This window comes from Rhizoctonia solani, chromosome 8, assembly GCF_016906535.1.
Source record: "Rhizoctonia solani chromosome 8, complete sequence".
Taxonomy (NCBI): domain Eukaryota; kingdom Fungi; phylum Basidiomycota; class Agaricomycetes; order Cantharellales; family Ceratobasidiaceae; genus Rhizoctonia; species Rhizoctonia solani.
This window is the reverse complement of record NC_057377.1, coordinates 1-18,724: the sequence shown is the minus strand read 5'-3', so window position 1 is coordinate 18,724 and position 18,724 is coordinate 1. Positions and strand designations below refer to the sequence as shown.

Here is an 18,724-nt window from a genome sequence, read left to right as displayed (position 1 = left end):
ATGACGAGAGCGACCCCTACGACCCCCACTCATGAATGAGTCAATGGGATAGGCATTGCCTGTGATGCAGGTCGACGCTTCATCCAACAGTATGCAGCATCATCAATAACGAAAGAACAAATATGGGTCAAGAAAAGGCGGAAAACAACACCGGCGTCTTGCCCATGAATGAGCGAAGAAGGCATAGCCTATAATACACACAGCATGGTTCACACAAAAAAATCCGAACAGCCGAGTAAACACGATAAGATCAATAACAGTATGTAGAAGGAGGGGGACGAGAAGAGCGAGAAGAGGGGAGAAGGGAGGATGGTGGATGTTGAAAAACAAACGAGCCGCATCACGTGACACTTATATACAACCCGTGTCACAGGTAGACCCTGTACGTCAGAACAACTCACGTGATATCTGTGGATATGTTACACCACGTGATGAGCGCCACTTTTCCTTGTCCCCACGACAACGCGTTGACAGCTTGTTTTCTCTCCACAACCATGCCGCTCCAAATGAAAAGTTCTCGCAAAAGTACTGGGGGAAAGGCCCCACGCGAAAAACGTGAGTGTTTCATAATTCTATATCATTCTCTCTAACACCCATTTCGATGATCTCAAGTCCCGCCACTTCCGTACGGCGCCAAGAAGGCTCAGCTTTGTGGTGCGTTCATTCGGTAACTGTACCTGCTTCGCAGGCTTTTGACACACTTAAAGGGGCGACTTCGAAAGCTGAGTTGGCTCCGTTGACAGACTTTCCCATTGATTCACTGGGAACAACTAGTGCCAACCATGCCGACTCGGTTTGTGATGAGCCTTAACTGTAAGTGAACAGATAGCTCTATTGCTGGCTACTAACTTGAAACTCAGTTGTATGCAAGGGCGTGCTACTCTAGCTCTAGTCCACACATGGGCACGTCGCCAATCATATAAAGCACCAACTTCACAAGCAGCCACTTGGACTCGCTCGTAACTTCTCTGTTGCCTTTTTGTACCAGTAATGTTCTTAACGTTTGCAATCTGATTATGGTACCGTACATAGCTTATTGTTCCGAATTTAAGAAACATTTTCGGCTATCCGTTCCTTTCATTCTATGTGGAGCCTAAGACAGTTCCGATCTTGAAAATCCATGATGGTGAGCCCGTCCTCATGAATTTGACTTGTCTAGCAGCTCGCCTCGTTAAACCAACTACGTTTTTCTCCCCTAATGGTACTCGATGGGCACGCCATCCAATCCTGTTTACTTGTCCCGCTGGTACTTCGTTGATTTAATGTCATTACTTTGATAACACAGCAAATAGTAGCCTTAACATGAACAACACCTTTCAACCACAGATTGCGTTTTGATTGACATGCTGGCCCCAAATCTTTATGGTAGAAGGGTTTTCTCAAGTGCACACATCTGAGACAAACAAGAGTCGATGAAAGGCATGACACAATTATTAATTACATGGTATTGACGTTCATGTATTCTGCAAACTGTTCCTCCATCTTGGCGGCATTTATCCCAGCCGTTGTCCATGGTCGATCTCTACATACCAAGCTAGGTTTTCCATCGAAGCGTGGAGGCTTCAAACACTAATTAGCATGCGAACGGGTCAAGCTAATAATTACATGCTTACAAGAATTTTCATCTTTACATTATCGGAGTCGTTGAAGGTGAAGTAGTCACTTTCACGATCCCAATTTTCAACGACGAAATGCATCTCATGCTGCACAAATTTTTGACGGTTACCCGGATATATACCGACCTGTAACTCAACCTGGCAGCATGGGGCACGGTAAATAAATATGGCCTCTAGCCCGTTGACAAATGTTTTTTTGAAAGACCATTTCATTCCATCGTTATCGCACCCGCAGATAGTTTGTAGTAATGGTAACGGGACTCCCAACGGGCGAGAGGCGATGGGTGCATAGGAGATGGCTTTCACTTGCATTTCGACACTTTCAGGTGATCGGGTAAAAAGCATGAGTCCCGTGTGCGACCTTGCTTCTTTGGACTTGCCCCATACACGATAAAGAGCTGGCTCAAGTGCGGTCCCAAAGTAGTAAAGATTGAGGAAAATCTCTGGGAAGATGGGGATATAGTCGCACATCAAGAGTGAGCTAGTGCTTGGTGTAACAAAAGACTGGTAAGGCGTGCTGGAAATCGTTGCTGAGCCATTAACATAGCCTGTTGCATTAAAGACTTACCGTTCGAGAAATCTGACAATTGAATTGATCGTGCCATTTACTTTCAAGTTGTAGCCACAGGACACTCCAAAAATGCGAGCGGTAACGGCCCGTTCTGCAACATCTTCAAGATTTACTAGGCACGTACTGAGAAAATCTTCTTCACACACGGTTGAGTCTTTTTGATGGCCATGTGCCGAGGTGTGCCACCAGCCTCCTTGAGGATCACCTTCGGTTAAAAAAATTACAGCAAGGTGAAAAGGATCATTGGGGGAAATCCTACACAAAACCGGTAAACTCCGTCTCAGCCCAGCATGAGGTACTTCTTACAATGCAAAACTCACTCGTTGAACATGATATCAGCTTCGGCTGTTGTAAATCCGCGATGAATCAACCTGGTTTGGCAAGCAACTGACACCAGAAATGCTTTTAATGCCGATTGCACTTGATCAGAAAGTGCCTTGGCAATGGCCTTGTAAGAGTGCAAATGATAAACTACCAACACGAGGGAGGTTCGGACTGATACTCGCATCGTACTACGTGCCCCGTGGTTAATAAAATACTGCCATGCAATTGTCAAAACTGAGCAAAATGAAAAGTCAATCACTTACTCCAGTAGTCCTCATGCCTCTCTGTGCAGTACATGTCGGGCACAAAAAGGGTTGACTCCCTCCCTTCACCATGCTTTCAGGGATGCTGACGCATGGCTCCATCTCGCCATCTCCACAAGACCTTCTTTCACCAATGATATTGTAGCAGCAAACCTTTGAGCAGTACTCGCACTCTACAACCGGGCCGCCGTCCTCACAGATATAGCAGTACTACTCTATTAATTGATAAGTTTATCACCCTGGGAATGTACATACCGCGTCTTTTTCCGCCAACATGTTTACCTGAGTGTCGTAAAAAGCCATGTAAGCATACCGTGTCAGACATGCTTCGCTAAGCACTCACTGATATTAAAGTTCGGACTTGGGGAAGTTTGCTGATAGATCACCGTGTAGTTGATAGTGATCGCGTGCTGAAAAAAGACACGTGCAACGTGGCACGTGATTTTCACGTGCTGTAATTTGCAATTCTCTTGCACCTTCTTGAAGGAAGTTGATTACTTAAACCATAATGCATATTGAGCTGAAAGTTGTGTGCGAGTAGTGAGAGAAAATTATAGCTAGAGTCATACGGCCAGGTTAATACTATATACATTCTCATACTACATGGCTTCTCAGAAATCAATCGCACAAAGCTGAAAATTCGTCAGCATCCACATCGATTGGCGAAGAAGGCATCCCGCTGGGTGGAGGCGAGCTGCTGACCCTGTGTTTGAAGCTTGTCGACCTAGGTGAGCTTCCTTTGTCCGAATCTGATGATATGTAGATGGGATCTTCCTTGCGCGCCTTCTGAGCTCTGCCAGCATTAGACGACCCACTTGCAGCCCGGCGCTTCCGACTGGCACTCTTTGTTGGACCCCTCTCGTTATGAGATGTGTCCAAGGTCTCCAAGGCCATTGAGCGCTTTTTTTCCACCTTCACCCTTCTGTGAAAGAAATCGGAAGCGACTGGCGGCTTGGATGAGCTTGGCCTACTCTTCAAGCCAGAGTCGGAGTTGACCACAATGCTCTCAGCCTATGCGATACATCAGTATATCATCCGTCATGTTTTATTTCTCACTAGCCTTGGTAACGTTTTTGCTGCTTTTGGACTTTGCCAAGTCCGATTGCCGCTGCAGCTTATTCAGATTCAAAGTAGATTGAGTCTGCTTGCAGGGTTTCTCGGCGGATATATTTGTGGCATCATCGGCCACTTCCAAGACTTCTCAGTCGTTTTGGGACCTTCAACAAACTCGTGCCATTGCACATCTCCAGCAGCATCCCACCATTTTGGCCTTGGGTCCGTGCGCATCAAAGGTGTGAAGCCAGGGTTTTGCCGGCGCCTGGGGTGCTTGACATTAGTCCATGACTCGATGACACGGGCCCAGGAGGCTGGGTGGTAATATGGAACGGGCTCGAGCAAAGCATAGCTATAACCGAGATTTGATTCGAGCCATAGTATGTGCTCGGTGCTGATAAAAATGTTGTACAGTTATAATCTGACAAGAATTGGTAAGAGCTTATACTACATACCCTGCTCGCCAATGTGGACTCTTCTCTTTTGAGATTCCTGTGAGATCCCCCAAAATGATTACTTCCCAATTTTTGCCCAGGTAATCGTCGTCCCACGCTCCAGCCCATGCATGGTATTTAAAATCACCCGTCAACGCGATCGTTAACCCAAATCCTACTACATCTTTCCACCACTCATCCGAAACTCCATAATATGGAAATGCCATCTTCCCATTCTTCTCGAATATGAAGTAGTTCAAGGCTCTGACTTGGACTGTAGAACAGATTAGTATAATTTTGTCCAATGTTCACAAACACGCACCTTGTCCTTCCTCAATATCGGCTTCTTCTTCGGTATCCAGGCGGTGATTTTCTGGAAGTATGGAATTATCTCTATAGATGTAATCAATAGGATTGGGAAGTTTGATACGTTGCGGCATGATGAGGATGGAAATAAAAATGGTTCGAAGTTGACGGACACACGTCAACTCGAGGACCCTGAGCCAGAAGCTGGCTCACGTGACAGGCTTTGATGAGCACGTGAGGTGTCATTTTTTTCTCTTTGCTGTTGGTAGTTGTCCACGATGTCACATACTGCCTCCAAAAATGTTGAGTCTGAATTCAGGCGCCCGGACCGAAGCTTCCCCGACAGCGAAGAAGAATTATTAGAGATGGAGAGATCGGTGGGACACGTCTACAAGGACAGTGAGTACTCACACACAATGATTTCGACTTCGAAAGTTCCCCACTTGCTCAACAATTAGTGTCATGTCCTTAGGGCGATGGCGCGTCATGGGAGCATTTACTGCTTACAAAGATGGGGTGGTGGTTTCCTTGCATGACTGTCTAAGAAGCCAAGACTTTACAAATGTCAGCTTGGTTGGAGTCGTTTCGACCTTACTAGGGCAGCAAGGCTTGCACTCCCAATGCCTGTGGTATAAACAAGATCAATTTGATTGGTTCTGGGCCCGTGTAATAAACATTCAGACAATAGAAGTAAGGGAGGATCCTTGTTTCAGAGGAGGGCAAGTACACTGCTTGAATACCTGCAGAAAAACAAACTAATGATTTATAAATCTGCGATGCTAGGGTACCTTGTGTCTGGGTTGTGTCCTCCATAGCGCAGTATGCGATGGCAAACTCGCATAAGGAGTTTCGAGAAGAATGGGAGAAAGTCTTATCATTTTTTCAAGTGGACCCCATCGAAATGTGGCCGAGAGCCGGCTTACGGCCTGACTGGTGGCCGCTACAAAGTGCTGGAGAATGGCCGTTTGAAAAGTCAGAAGAAGACTATGCTCGTGTTGTGTCCGCAGATGAGGAGTTACTGCAGCTTATCAAGTTGTTGACTACACGAGATGTGAGTTGCACGCCTAATAACTCAGCTGTATTCTCTAACATGAACAAGACGCCTCATGAACGATCCACTAATCTCGCTCAGCTAGCAGAATGGGAGATTGCATTGGATGGTGGCCAAAGACCGACACGAAAGAAACCAGAACAAGGTGGTTCAACGCCTAGCGGGGAGTCGGGGGAAACTTCTAGCTCGCAGGTCAAAAGGCGAAAGGTATCGTCATATGGGAGAACGAATGCTCGCTGGAAGCGCTAGTTGTCTTGTTCTCTTTTCTTTCTCCCTTGTTATAGTTCAATCAATATCACAAGTTCCTTTGCTTTCGAAACTAGGGTTCCTAAACTCTTGACTTCTTATCCTTGTCCTGTATGAAGAACTTGGTGAGAAAGTGGGCGAATTTCTATAATAAATTCAGAACAATTGGGATGTTCTAAATTAGTCTGTCGGAACGTGACAGATTTGGCCCAAGGACTAGGGACTGTGCTTGCTTGAACAAGCACTGGACCATTGTGAAGTGGCTTTCCGTAAGCCATGCTCATATCGCTCAATAGACCTGTTCTAGAAGTACTGTGAATAAAATATTTCCCCACGCTTGGAGTTTACATGTGGAATTATATAAGATATCATATGTGACTGCATGACCCCTCCACCTTTTACTTCCCGGTACTATGTATCAGCTCAGTCACTGGTATTATGCCCAGGACTTGGACTCGGGCTAAGTGTATCTGAGCCTTGTCTACCATACTCAAATTTACTCTCCAATTTGCCCGAGCTATGATGCGTTGGAACTATCATACATATACAGAGTACTGGGTGACTACCCATAAGGCGAAACCAGCAATCTAAAACTAGATTTAGAAGCTAGGGTGGTCTAGATTCTTTGGATGTAAATACAGACCCTAGAAACATATCCAATTACGTTACATCTGCCAAAAGTGACCTTAGCCTGCAAGTCTAATTTTTAAATGATGAGGATCGTCATTGAAATTTAGAGAAGGGGGGTACTCCCCTCTCTAGACTTCATAACACATTCCAAACGACTCAGGGTCCACACTTTATACTAGCGTGTAAACTTGTGAGTGCAATAAATGTGACACAGTGTGCACATACATACCTCTGGAAAGCTGTCTGGCGCTTGCTAGACCTCCTCCAAAGGCCGCCAATGCCAATGTGTGACTGATTGAGCTGAAGCAATATAAGTAAAACCCGCCCGATCCCTCCCACTAATCTTCCCGTGCGTTCACCACAATTGGGCGTGTAAGACAACGACGGCTAGGCTTTCTGATCCTATTACAAAGGGTGGTACCAAGGTAGTATAGAGCTGCTAAGGTCACGCTGACGCGTATGGCTTTTCTGAGGCAACCCGGTTGAGCATCTTTGTCATCTAGCATAATGAAATACACGAGGTTGGGACGATCCTCAATGATATTCAAAGCTTTCAAGGGTGGTATCTGAGTTCCCTGCACGGTTTATAAGTGCTATAACCCAACTGTATATTGATCCCAACAAATATATGCATGGTCAATTATGTTCAGCTACATTCCTTCTGGAAATGTTGTGGGGTTAGATTTCTTACTCCACCGATTGTATGGTGACATTGTCTGCGGAACGCACCGCACATGAGCCACCACCCTGATGCACCCAGTAGAGATGCGTTCCTTGATGGCACACAAGTGCGTGTCTACAAAACGTATCCGCCCTATCTGTATGCTGACAGGCAGCTGTATAAGTTTGAAACTCAACATATATGTGCGAATAAAAAGTACAGCAAACAAATGAATATATCGAACATAGACCTCTCACTGTGCCCCCCCTAGGTCCGGAATTCCCGGGGGTCAGGTACGGAACGCATCTGTTCCGGGGTTAGACACCGGGCGCAGGTGCGGAACAAAGGTCGGTGTTCCGCACCTTGAAAATTCCTCGGTCGAGTTCCGCACCCGAGTTCCGCACCTCGAATGTGTTCCGCACCTTTTCCCCGGGAGTCAATGTTAGCTCAGTGTACACCAAGTTTCGTTCCGCACCTGTGTTCCGCACCCTCGAGGTAGTTCCGCACCTCAGCGCCGGGACTTAGTATAAAGGTCAGTTTTTGTACTCACCCTGGTTCTACGCCTGATGTTGTTCCGCAGTTTCTCCCTGGTCTGATTCGGTTGAATATCTTATCCCCAATTTCGGGTGTTGTCCTCCCGTACTAACGTTTCGAGGCTCGAAGGGGTTATGTCGGTGGATGTAGGTTAATGAATGAATATAATTTGATTAGTTTCTGTCTATGTACACGCTGCTTGTTACATTGACGCGCGGATAGATTAAACCTACAAAATAATCTGATCAGCATATTGGCGACACGGAGGATCGTGGGCGAGAGGAAAGAGTGATGTAAATGAATGTTCCCAAGACTCACTGGCAGCGGTAAAAACCTCCCATACGTCAGCTGAAACACGCTGAACACAATTTCCTGTTTCTCAGGCTCGGTTTGAAGCTACTTCCTACCAAGCTTGATACAACACTAATGGCGGAAGAGCCCACGTAGTGTCGTAGAAATACTAGTATAACCCAGACCTGCCACTCCCCGAATCAACTCGAGGGAGCGGCCATATAAGGGCTAAACAAGTGTCGTGGCCGGGAACTAGAATGAATATGTATGACATGTTGATCGACAGGGGTATTTGCGGCTGTGCTTAGCTTTGGTCACCTATCAATCACTTGTCTGTGGTGTATATTGAACGGCAACAAACAAGCAGACTAGCAAACCGGCAACCCACGATGTGAGACTCAACAAACGAAGATGGGAGGAGGAAGGCTGAGAACCTTCTCGGCAAGCACGGTCATGTGATCACTCGTTTGAAATATAATGAAGTAGTCGTATTGAGTCAAACAATAGAACATAAGAAATCAAACACTCGCCAGGATTAATCTACAAACTCAGGGTGGGCAAGAGCATTATCTGCGCTTCGGTCAATTATCCACCACTGGTTTCCATCCTGTATGCGCCCAACTACACAATGTATAGTCGATACATCGACAACTTCACCTGTTCCTAGCTTGCCTTTGTACCATACAACCCTATATTCGTCCGCTTCGTCAATATGAACCGGTGCCTCATATATCTGGGCAAGCAGTAGATATTGTTTCTTTTTGGGATCGGGGTTAATTTTCCGGGTTTTGGGGGGAATAGTAAGGACGAAAATATGTCGAAGTTGACCGTACTGGCTTTCCTCTTTAAATTCTGGTGAGGCACGAGCATCATCGGCGAGTTGATCCACCATGAGTTGATACTATCTCATAGAGTGTGAAATAATACTCAATTAATCAATGTAAATCATAACTCACGCGAACGAAAGATGCATCCCGCCCGTCGGCACGTAGCTTGTGGAAGCCGCGTGCATGGATTGTGTCGCCTCCGTTCCCAATTCGCAATCGCCCCCATTGCTCCAGCTCGTTTGGAATGAGTGCCTCCGCTGCAGGTGCCAGGATTTCAAAGCAAGTCGTGAGGTAGCGGACAATTTGCCGCCTTAGATGTTGGTCAACATGCAAATGTTTCAAGTGTGGACTTAGCAAATAAGCGAGTGGATCTGAAACTTCAAAGTCAGGAAGTAAGACATTAAAATATATATCACTTACAGCCACGGACCATGGTTGCGTTCTCAGATTCGTCTGGACGATACCGCAGAGCAAACGGCTCCTTATCAATAAGTCGATATTTCCGTAGAATTATTTGTAATCGAGCTCGGTTGAGTATGCGTTCGTCAATGTTGGCATATGGATACCGCCGGCTTTTAACCGAGTTGATAATAAAGCTACAAAATCGCTCCATGGGGTAAGCCCAATAAGCCCATAAAGGACCCATGTACTCGAGAGAATCGGCGACATGGAGGAGATAATGAATGTTGACGGGACAAGTCTGAAGCCTGTCCTCGTCAAATTGATAGTAGATTCTGGGTGGCCTTAGTGACAAAAATAATGCAAAATGAAGAGGTATTACTCACTGTTCATACTCCTCGACCCATTCGGCAAATCCTTGTCGAATTTCTGGAATATCATCCCGCGAAAGATCGAATGAAACAACGAGCGAGAGAAGTTTAACCAGGCGGACAAAATGCTGATAATAGCGCTGGTCAGAGAATCGTTCACGAAGAAGCGAGGGGGCCATTTGAGTTGTAAGCCCATTCCATGTCTCAGCAATGAATTGAGAGCGCTTGCGAGGATCAGGGACAGGGCACCCAAGAGCTGTGGGCATGGTACGTCGGGACGGGATACAAGCTTCGCAGACGGCATTCCAGACATCTTGCTTAAATTGATAATCCTCAAGGCCGCTATCTAGATCGTTGAAGTCCCCAGTCCATAGATCGATTAATTGTGGGATGAGATTCTGCCAGATTAAGTGCATGAGGTCGACAGGGAAGGAGCGGGGAATTGAAACAGAGGGCACACGCGCAAACAGCGTAACCCCTTTGATGCCCGACTCAGTTGCAAGTCGCTTGCGCTCTGCCTCATTTTTAGCGTTCAGAACCTTGAGGCCCGTGCAAATAGAGTCGTTGTGTTCCCTCAGGGGAAGGTCGAGGGGATCCATTCGAAATCCATTCGGCTGATGTAAAGGGCAATATCGATGAGATCCACCACCCGAGGTAGGTCCTAGGACAGTGGGCATGAAACAAAATCGGCAGGGGAGACAACCATTGTGACCAATCAGCTCCAAAATTTTGGTAAGCGCCGGGATATCGCCAAATATGGTCAAGAGATGCGCGCGCAGAGAAAATAACCTTCGTTGATTGGCGTCAACAGTTGCCACACCACGTGCCAGCTCCCGAAGCTCGTCGATCAAGGGCTGAAGGAATGAGTTGATGTCGGCAGGACACTGTGGGCCAGGGATTATACCGACACATATCATGTTTTCGATTCGTGTGCGTTCCTCTGAGCTGAGGTTGTAGTTGATGATGAGAATGGGCCAGCAAGTGTTTGTTCGGCGTTTGAATGGGCAAGCACCATCTAGACCGATTCCAAGGGCAATTTCGTGTTCTTCTTCGAAGTATTTATAGGGCATCGGCTTGCCGTCAATTACCACATAGAGGTCGCGCAGTTCTAGATAGCGAAGAGAATCAAATACATCGGCCATGGTGTTTTTATCGTTGGTATACGTATGGCGATGACGCATCTTCTCTGCGGTGATAGGGCAAGCAAATAGGGAACGAAGTTGGGGAATGAGGGGGATGGTGGTAAAAATATTCCGAGGCTTGCCAGCTGAGTCGAGGCGGGGTTCATGGCAGACTGGACATGTATCCATATGTCCTAAGTAACCGATGAAAGCTACGCAAGAATTCACGCAGCAATGGTGTCGCTTTGCTGAGAGCCCCGAGAGTTTACGAGTAAGTGTACGAAGTCGTTTAATAGAAGGGATTCGGGTTCCTTCTGCACTGTCGATGGGTTGATAACGCCGAATTAATTCTGCAAAAAACTCTTCGGTTGGCTTGAACCTAACACACAAGTCAAACAAGAGAGATTGTGGATATCCTCCACCTCGAGCAGAGTGTATGCTAGTAAAAAGTTACTAATAATTAGGCAAAAATGAATATATACGTACCTTCAACCACCGCTTCAACAATATCCTCCGCATCCATGATATCCTCTGCTGAAAGCCCACAGGCTGCCATATCAATGTTGCCAAGGTAGTCAGAGAGTGTTTCCACACTAATGTTATCCAGTTCTTCTGGGTTATCTGGTTCGGACCGAGTGGCAGTTCCTTCGGGGGTTGGACGCAACTCGTTGTTGGATATTTCATCGTGGTACCGGTGTTGTAAGAGTTTGTCCCATATACTAGGGTCTGCAAGTGGTATATTGTTGTCGAAGCCAAAATCCTCATCGTCAAGTTCATTGAGATCATTGGCGTTGGTGTTGGGGACAGGTGGAGATGCGGGTGGCGGTGGGGAATGAGGTGGATCTAGGTTTGCGTTTTGGGAGTTGTTTTGGGAAAAGACTGCTTGGATTGAGGTGCGGCGAATCATTTCTCTTTTTTTTCTTAAATTTATTGTTAGCTCAACATACTCAACCAACTTTGTCGGGTACATACCGCAGTCTCTCTCCGGAACTCCTTCGCTGCGCGGGTTTGTGGACGGGTAGCTTAACCAGCGCCCGCTTCATATGTTCTCGACATACTCTTGCTATGTACCACCCACCACATCCGCATTTGCATGGGTATTTCTTTTCTGGCATGACTTTGAGTCAAGGTAAGTCCAAACCCGCGGTCACGTGGACGTTAACGCAGATCACCGCGCGGGTTCGCATTCATTTCGTCCATCCAACCACCACAACCGCTGCCCGCCGTCTCTTTGGCTGGAAAGTAAGTGTTGTAACCTCCTCAGAATCAACAGCATCTGATGTCTATGGTATTTGCGCGTGCTAGGAGTGCCTTGTGGTGTTCACTGAAAAAAAAAACAAAGAAAATCGAATTTATTCGCCCCGCCACTTCTCAGTATTTCGCTATTCCCCAGTCATTTCTTGTTCAAAATGCTCACTCATCTGCTCTTATAGCTTTACCCGACGTGTTTATTCATTCAAACAAGGTCAGACTCCCCGCCACTCAAAATTTGGATTTTACTAAATTCTTATAATTCTTTGGTTATCACTCTTAAAAGATATGTTATCGTGTTTCTAAGTGTTTCTAAATGCTAATGAAAACTATAGAATCATGCCCAAAGCCACAAAATCAAAGCCCGCTACCCATTCCAAACCATCCAAGGCGGCACTTCCTAGCGCTGCCAGGGCGGCTCAACGCGAGCGCACAACAGAGTATAAGCAGGCAAAGGCTTCTGCTCTAGCCTCGACCGTCAAAGGCAAGGGAGTTCACTATCATGACGAGGATGACGACGAAGGCGAGGATGACGGCGAGGTCGAAGGTGTAGACAACGATAGCAATGGCGACAACGACAACTGTCACAACCGTAGTGAAGATGGCAAGGACGGCGAAGACGGCGAAGACGAGGAAGCGATGGATGATGCCAAGCCCGAATGTATGCGCTTGACTTCCTCGCTTTCTGCATGCTGACCAACTCCTCCAGACGAACCATACAAGTCAAAGTGTGGTAATTTTGTGTATGTCCCCGACGATAACGGCGACTACACAAAATATTCGATGATCGACCGACCCGAAGGCAAATTAAACAATCTGCCAAAACTTGTGAAGATGGAAGGCAATGAGAACAAGGACCTTATCCAAGGTATCCGAGTGAGTCTTTCCATTCTTTAATCCTGCGATTGTCCCTCAACTACACCTAGAATACGATTCGCACCATTACACGACACGTTACTCGTAACATCAAGGACTGCACATTTTCCATGGTCAGCCCTGAGCAATTTGCGTCTATCACGATTCAGGTATGTTTTATCGTTTCAGTTGGGTTAACATCTTAATATTTTTATTTCCTCAGGCTCGCAAAAGTTATCCTATTCTTGCTCGGTTCCGACAGAGTTGGGCAACCAGGGAGTTTGCTATCCGCGCGCTTACAAACGGGCGTGATCACCAGAACCGCATCCAAAAGGCGGGCGGGCTTGCTGCCTGGTGCGCAAAGCTCAGAACAAAACGCGAGGTACGTTTGTCTCATAATAATATATTCATCTTTGACATCAACCGAGCTAACTTGAACAGGCAAAGAAAACCGCCAATGCAGGGAAGGAGAAGACAAATGGGAAGAATGTGAGTTATCACACGCGTCTTGAATAACTTCTAATCCAATTGCTTACATAGTGCACCAAGCCCGATGCATCAAACGCCACCAATCAAGCAGGAGGATCGTGCAAAGTCTCGAACAAGGCACGTGGTTTTTCCCGATCCAATTCATTTTTAATTGACATTAATTCATGGCAGACGCCGGCGCATGAATCCACCCCTCAGAACGCATCCGATGACGAGGAACCTCCCGTTCCAAAGCCATCAGGTTCATCCCGCAAGGTATAAATTTTACTCGTCCTTTAAATACAGTCTAACTCTAGTCTATAACTAGGCTGCACGCCGCATTCAAGATTCTGACGACGAGGGTTCTGGTGGCGAACAAGCCCCATCTCCTAAGCTCAGGCCGTCAAAGACACAGGTGAGTATTTTTTTTAGCTACATGATTCGATCTAATACATAAATATCAGGCGCAAAAGCAGTCGTCAAAAAGGGCACCTCCCAGTGAAGACGACAAGGAAGAAGACACCACCATGCCAACTCCGACCTCGAAGTCTGCTTCCCCAAAGCGCAAGGCCAAGGATGTTGAGGTACGCTTAATTACTTAGATGCACAACTTAGTTTGATCAGTTTGTAGGAATCTAATCGCCCTCGGAAGAAGGCCCGAAACCAGCCCCCGGCTGAGACTGAGGATGACGAGCCCATGCCAGGCCCAAAGCCCTCGAAAGGGAAAGGAAAGGAGATCCAGGTCAGTGCCACTCTCTATTCAACGATGTATCTTGACTTACCAGTAGCCTGCACACAAGACCGCCCCTAGCCAGGAGTTCGGCACCACCCAAGCCGACACCGAGCCCACTGCGACCCGCGATCTATCCGCGTTCAAAGCTAAAGCAAAAGCCGATGCTTTGGCAAAGTCGAAGGCTATTGCAGTGTCAAGGGCCACAGCAGAGGCGCAAATGGAGGATGAAGAGGTACGTTTTATTATAACCGTCTGAATAATGCTAACATTTAATAGACATATCCGCCTGCCAGCTCAACCCTCGACAACGACGATGTGGAGTCTGTACAGAACACGCAAGAGTACCCATCGACTATTCGATCGGGCACACCCCTTCGTCCCGACGCGAGCAATCAGGATCCCCCCTCCGCCGATGCTGACGACTCTAACAAAGAAGCGACCCCAGCCCTCAAGCCTGCCCGAAAAAATCCTCGTCTCCCTTCCCCAGCTCAAGCCGACATCGGAGAGCCTCCGGCCAACAAGGGTGGAAATTGCAAGGCAGCGCCCGCTAACAAGGCTGCGAACAATAAGCAGAAGGCCAACGGGAAGAATATGAAGGAACCCCCGCCGCCGGCAAAGAAATCGGGACTGGTCTTGCAGCCACCTGTGCCCACAGCCTCCAAGCCAAGCGATGCGCCGCTTCGCGGGAAGAAGACTGGGAAAGGAGGACGCCAGGCTAAGCAGGAGCTGGTCGATGACGTCGACCTGGGGTAAGTGTTTAGATTCCCGGTAACTGCTCTAACTTCTAACTATCTTTCAGGTCTTTAACTTCGGCCAAAAGGATGACTCGGAATCAAGCCAAGAGCGCCCGAGCTTGATGTTCGCCCCGCTCTCATTTCCCCCCTTTTTGCTCTCATTTTCACCTTCGCTTTCGCTTTTATCCCTCCCATTGTTCTGAATTTATTTCATTGTCTCATCTCATTCTCGTCGATTTGGTCTCTTATGATGATTCGACTTGTATCCCTATTCCTGGATTTGTACTTGTGTTCGCACTCATGTTCGCATTCGCATCATTCAGATTCAACGATACCACGTGTTCGCCTCATTTCTTTTCGTTTATTTCATTATTTAAATCGCTCTCGTGTTTCGTTTTTCTCAGTTTCTCAGTTTCTCCTCGGAACGCCCGCAGCTAAACCACGGAACATCCGGGGTTGAGGCACGGGCGACCCATGGGCTCCGGACTTTTCCCTCGTATTTCATGTTTTATGTGTAAAAGTTCCAGTGCTAGGCCACGGAACACTCAATGTTTAGGTGCGGAACACTCGTGTGTTCCGGGGTTTGTGTTCGTATCATCATGTATTACAAACGGAATAGCCGCTATAGCATTGAAAATCCTATTTGAAATTGACCAAAACATAGCCACGGAACTGATATGCCACCCGGTCCTAGTCTCCTGGTCACCCGAATATTAGCTACGTAACACTATAGCAACGGCAAAAAATTGTCCCGTGGAAAACTGCGGAATTTGTAACGGTTCCGGACCTGAAACCCGCTACACATTGTTCCCAACCTGCACCCCGGAAGTTCCGTACCTGAGGCCCGGGAGTTTCGCAACTTACCTGCAGAACATTAACCCCGGAAGTTCCGGACCTAGGGGGGTACAGTGTCTGTTGCGATGGCCCGGAAAGCTCAGCATATTTAGCGACGTGCAGCCTCTCCTTCAAGTGCTAGTGAGCAATGCACTTAAGTATATTGGGTGTTATGTTGTGCGTTGATGGCATTGTAAAGTGTCTGGAGTGACTGCAAGACTCGGCACTCAAGCGGAGCAGGTACTCCTATGGGTGGCAACTCACGTGTGGTAACATCAGCAAAAACCCCTTAAGGGCGCTGGCTAATTTAGCTCAAACACGTCAGGGATTTTCGTTATTTGAGCTAAACGAAGGTAATTTAGGGACCGTGGCTCTAGACCACGCAAATTTATTCAGATTCTGTCTAAACTGACAAGGTTTAGTACGAGGCTAAAGGTTTAGCTGATTTAGTGGATTTAGTGAATTACAGCTCAAGATCAAGGCATCAGCATTCGATTAATAAAACTACATCAATTATAGATTGTAATTACATAGTATTGTTGAGGGCGTACATGAATGATGGGTTGGGACAACAATCCGTGCTCTCACCGATACATGTTACCATTTTGGCGGTGAAGGTAACACCCGAAGAAATGTGGGGTGGTAACGGTTGGAGGCGTTTGCCGTGACCTCCACCTCCCATCACCACGTTCGCCCGTTAGTACTCGAATACCGCCTATAATGGCCCGCGTAAGCCACTCTGTTGCACAAGGACTTGTACGAGAGCAAGATGGCCCTGCGTACGTTTGGTTTTCGTTTTGCATCTTACCCCAGCTTATGTCGTGATTCCCGCGTACCAATCCACCCTCTAACGTCGACCTCGTGCGATAAAACGACTCGCTCTATCCCTGTACCTACATCCGGACGATCTTCATATTGTCATCCCACCACGGCCACACTCAACCCTTTGGCGCGCTCGGCTGACTCGACCTCCAGTCCCAATCTGCCCGCGCCTCCGGAACACACCCCACCCGAAGCTGCCGAAGCTATGCAGATGCCCCCCCTCCTCTTTTCGCTGTTCGGCCTCCCACTCGAGGGCTGAATGCCGATGATAATTGGTGAGAGGTCGTTGCCCCCACCCGTTTATTGATCGTGCCTAACCTGCTACGCCCAGGCGCCGTCTAGGATCGACGGGATGGCGTGCTTGATCCCACTTAAACTTTCTCTTCTGTATAACCCGTATGTTTTGTTAGTGTATCGGGATTTAAATGTGAATCAAACATATGGGGAATAATTGCGTCCCAGGTCTGGACTGAGTTATTGAGCGGTCCTCTTGCCAATTGTACACGTTGTATCTCGCTCCCTGGCTTCAAACTAATCAAGGATCCCAGATAATTGGGTTCAATTTCTATAACCGCCTAGCGTCAACGCGGACATTTGTTCCACGCGACGCGGCAGTGAATCCCGAAGACTGACAAAAGTAGCCGAAGGTAACGTGTGAGCTTCAAGATAGTGAGAAAGGACGAACCAGATATAGGGAAGTAAATTGAAAGAAGGAACAATTGGCCGAGGTGCAGCGGCCCATAAATTGTCCCCGAATGTCGCTTGGGATAGTGGTCTAAGAAAGTATCGAGGGAATGCTACCGCGGTAAAACAGGTCCTATAATAGGAAATCAGAGGATAAAGATAAATTCCGAGGGGAAATCGTGGGACATGTGGCGGGACAAGTGCAAGTAAAAGTGCCCATTGAGGTGCATAGCGGGAAGGCAAGAGGTCAGGACAAGCGTTGATAGCTCATGTTGTGTTGTAATCAACGCTTTCAGGATTGGATCTATTCGGTTGCTAGTAGAGACAGGATAGATTGAGTCTGTGCGCCCTGGAAACGGGTGGGTAAGAACGTGTGTGAATGAGTATCACACTGGTATACTCACCCACTTTATGTTGACCTGCAGTACTCTTAAGCCTACACGGATGTTGATAGGAGAGATATGGGCCATACATCCAAGCCCTCTGATACCTATGGTTGCCCATTTTCCCATTTTATACCCAGCAAAAAGCTGTGAATTAATTAGAGATGATGTGAACAAATCAACAAATAAAATTCAGTCAGTAATAGGTAGCAGTATGCATAACCCCGCGTAGTATAAGAATGATAGAGACCATGAGTGGCGGAAAAGGTGGTGGAAAGGGGGTGGTGGCAGAGTGTGAAAAAACACACTAACAAGTGACAAACATATCTTGAATTTGAAATTATGGGTTGTTCCACCAAAGCACAGCGATCATCTTGATACTAACAAATTCGAAGGGAGTTTACACAAGGACTAGGTGTAGGGCGATTTAGAATGCAGGTAGGTGAAATTGTAGCACTCTATAGAGCGCTGGGAATAGGCATGAACTTAAGAATTTGGGGAATCTCGAGTCAGTTTGCCACAACCGCTTCTATTCTATGATAGTATCTGTCCTCCAAAGTGTGATATGGTATTAATGGGACGAGCCTTACTGACCCGTTGTACCTCCGGGATTTAACAACAACTCAATAAAATTTTGAGACACACTAATTTAAGACTCTTAAATAAAATCAATTTGAGTTTGATCAATGAGATAGGCATGACAAAACACAGGAATAATACAAAAAAAGGAAAAAGGAAAAACAAAAACAAAAGGGGGGTAAAACAAAAAGTAAAACATAAGGTCAAAAACAAAGAAGGAATGCCCAGTATAGTAACGAATCCCCTAAAGCAATCTTATACACAACATCCCATGTAGTAGGTACATATTTACAGTTTCACACAAAACATGGGATCTTGTTGTAGACACAGGACTAAGCAAAAACCGTTTTTGTTGTAACACCAGGGGTTTGGTAATGGTGTGTTAACACACTAATAACATGTCATTACATAAATCACATGTTATTCCACCCCACATATTTTGCTGAGAACAGAAGAAGTGATTTTTACTACATTTTCTTCCTTTTAAGCAAAGTCCAACAAACAACATTTTCGATTTTGTGACCTTACTGTGAGCCCAGAAGGTGCAGATAATCCAGACCTTGGAGGAACACAGTGCCTTAGAGCTTAACCCATGCACCTAACACCTCTGCCAGGTTAGGTTAGGTTAGGTTAGGTTAGGTTAGGTTAGGTTAGGTTAGGTTAGGTTAGGTTAGGTTAGGTTA

General features: G+C 46.7%; 7 protein-coding genes across 7 annotated transcripts; 4 read left to right on the top strand and 3 right to left on the bottom strand.

The window, feature by feature from the left end:
- Nucleotides 1-494: 494 nt before the first annotated feature.
- Nucleotides 495-811, top strand: RhiXN_09486 (uncharacterized protein; the record flags this gene model as incomplete). Its single annotated transcript, XM_043329302.1, has 3 exons — nt 495-555; nt 613-654; nt 708-811. The coding sequence occupies 3 exons, from the start codon at nt 495-497 to the stop codon at nt 809-811; spliced, it is 207 nt and encodes a 68-aa protein (XP_043182136.1).
- A 626-nt stretch (nt 812-1,437) lies between these two features.
- Nucleotides 1,438-2,695, bottom strand: RhiXN_09485 (ATPase; the record flags this gene model as incomplete). Its single annotated transcript, XM_043329301.1, has 4 exons — nt 1,438-1,560; nt 1,614-2,133; nt 2,185-2,442; nt 2,508-2,695. The coding sequence occupies 4 exons, from the start codon at nt 2,693-2,695 to the stop codon at nt 1,438-1,440; spliced, it is 1,089 nt and encodes a 362-aa protein (XP_043182135.1).
- A 697-nt stretch (nt 2,696-3,392) lies between these two features.
- RhiXN_09484 (uncharacterized protein) lies at nt 3,393-4,701 on the bottom strand (the record flags this gene model as incomplete). The annotated part of the gene is made up of 5 exons (XM_043329300.1): nt 3,393-3,785; nt 3,831-3,882; nt 4,003-4,221; nt 4,283-4,535; nt 4,584-4,701. The coding sequence occupies 5 exons, from the start codon at nt 4,699-4,701 to the stop codon at nt 3,393-3,395; spliced, it is 1,035 nt and encodes a 344-aa protein (XP_043182134.1).
- A 144-nt stretch (nt 4,702-4,845) lies between these two features.
- RhiXN_09483 (uncharacterized protein) lies at nt 4,846-5,867 on the top strand (the record flags this gene model as incomplete). The annotated part of the gene is made up of 3 exons (XM_043329299.1): nt 4,846-4,966; nt 5,455-5,618; nt 5,667-5,867. The coding sequence occupies 3 exons, from the start codon at nt 4,846-4,848 to the stop codon at nt 5,865-5,867; spliced, it is 486 nt and encodes a 161-aa protein (XP_043182133.1).
- Nucleotides 5,868-8,515: 2,648 nt separating this feature from the next.
- RhiXN_09482 (Transposase family tnp2) lies at nt 8,516-11,605 on the bottom strand (the record flags this gene model as incomplete). Its single annotated transcript, XM_043329298.1, has 5 exons — nt 8,516-8,881; nt 8,937-9,178; nt 9,228-9,541; nt 9,593-11,120; nt 11,185-11,605. 5 exons carry the CDS (start codon nt 11,603-11,605, stop codon nt 8,516-8,518), a joined length of 2,871 nt encoding a protein of 956 aa, XP_043182132.1.
- A 158-nt stretch (nt 11,606-11,763) lies between these two features.
- On the top strand, nt 11,764-14,862 carry RhiXN_09481 (uncharacterized protein; the record flags this gene model as incomplete). Its single annotated transcript, XM_043329297.1, has 14 exons — nt 11,764-11,940; nt 12,132-12,163; nt 12,285-12,610; nt 12,659-12,825; nt 12,876-12,974; nt 13,028-13,186; nt 13,246-13,293; nt 13,345-13,548; nt 13,601-13,687; nt 13,737-13,856; nt 13,904-14,014; nt 14,061-14,237; nt 14,282-14,754; nt 14,805-14,862. The coding sequence occupies 14 exons, from the start codon at nt 11,764-11,766 to the stop codon at nt 14,860-14,862; spliced, it is 2,238 nt and encodes a 745-aa protein (XP_043182131.1).
- Nucleotides 14,863-16,342: 1,480 nt separating this feature from the next.
- Nucleotides 16,343-16,654, top strand: RhiXN_09480 (uncharacterized protein; the record flags this gene model as incomplete). Its single annotated transcript, XM_043329296.1, has 1 exon — nt 16,343-16,654. The coding sequence occupies one exon, from the start codon at nt 16,343-16,345 to the stop codon at nt 16,652-16,654; it is 312 nt and encodes a 103-aa protein (XP_043182130.1).
- Between the last annotated feature and the right edge of the window lie 2,070 nt (nt 16,655-18,724).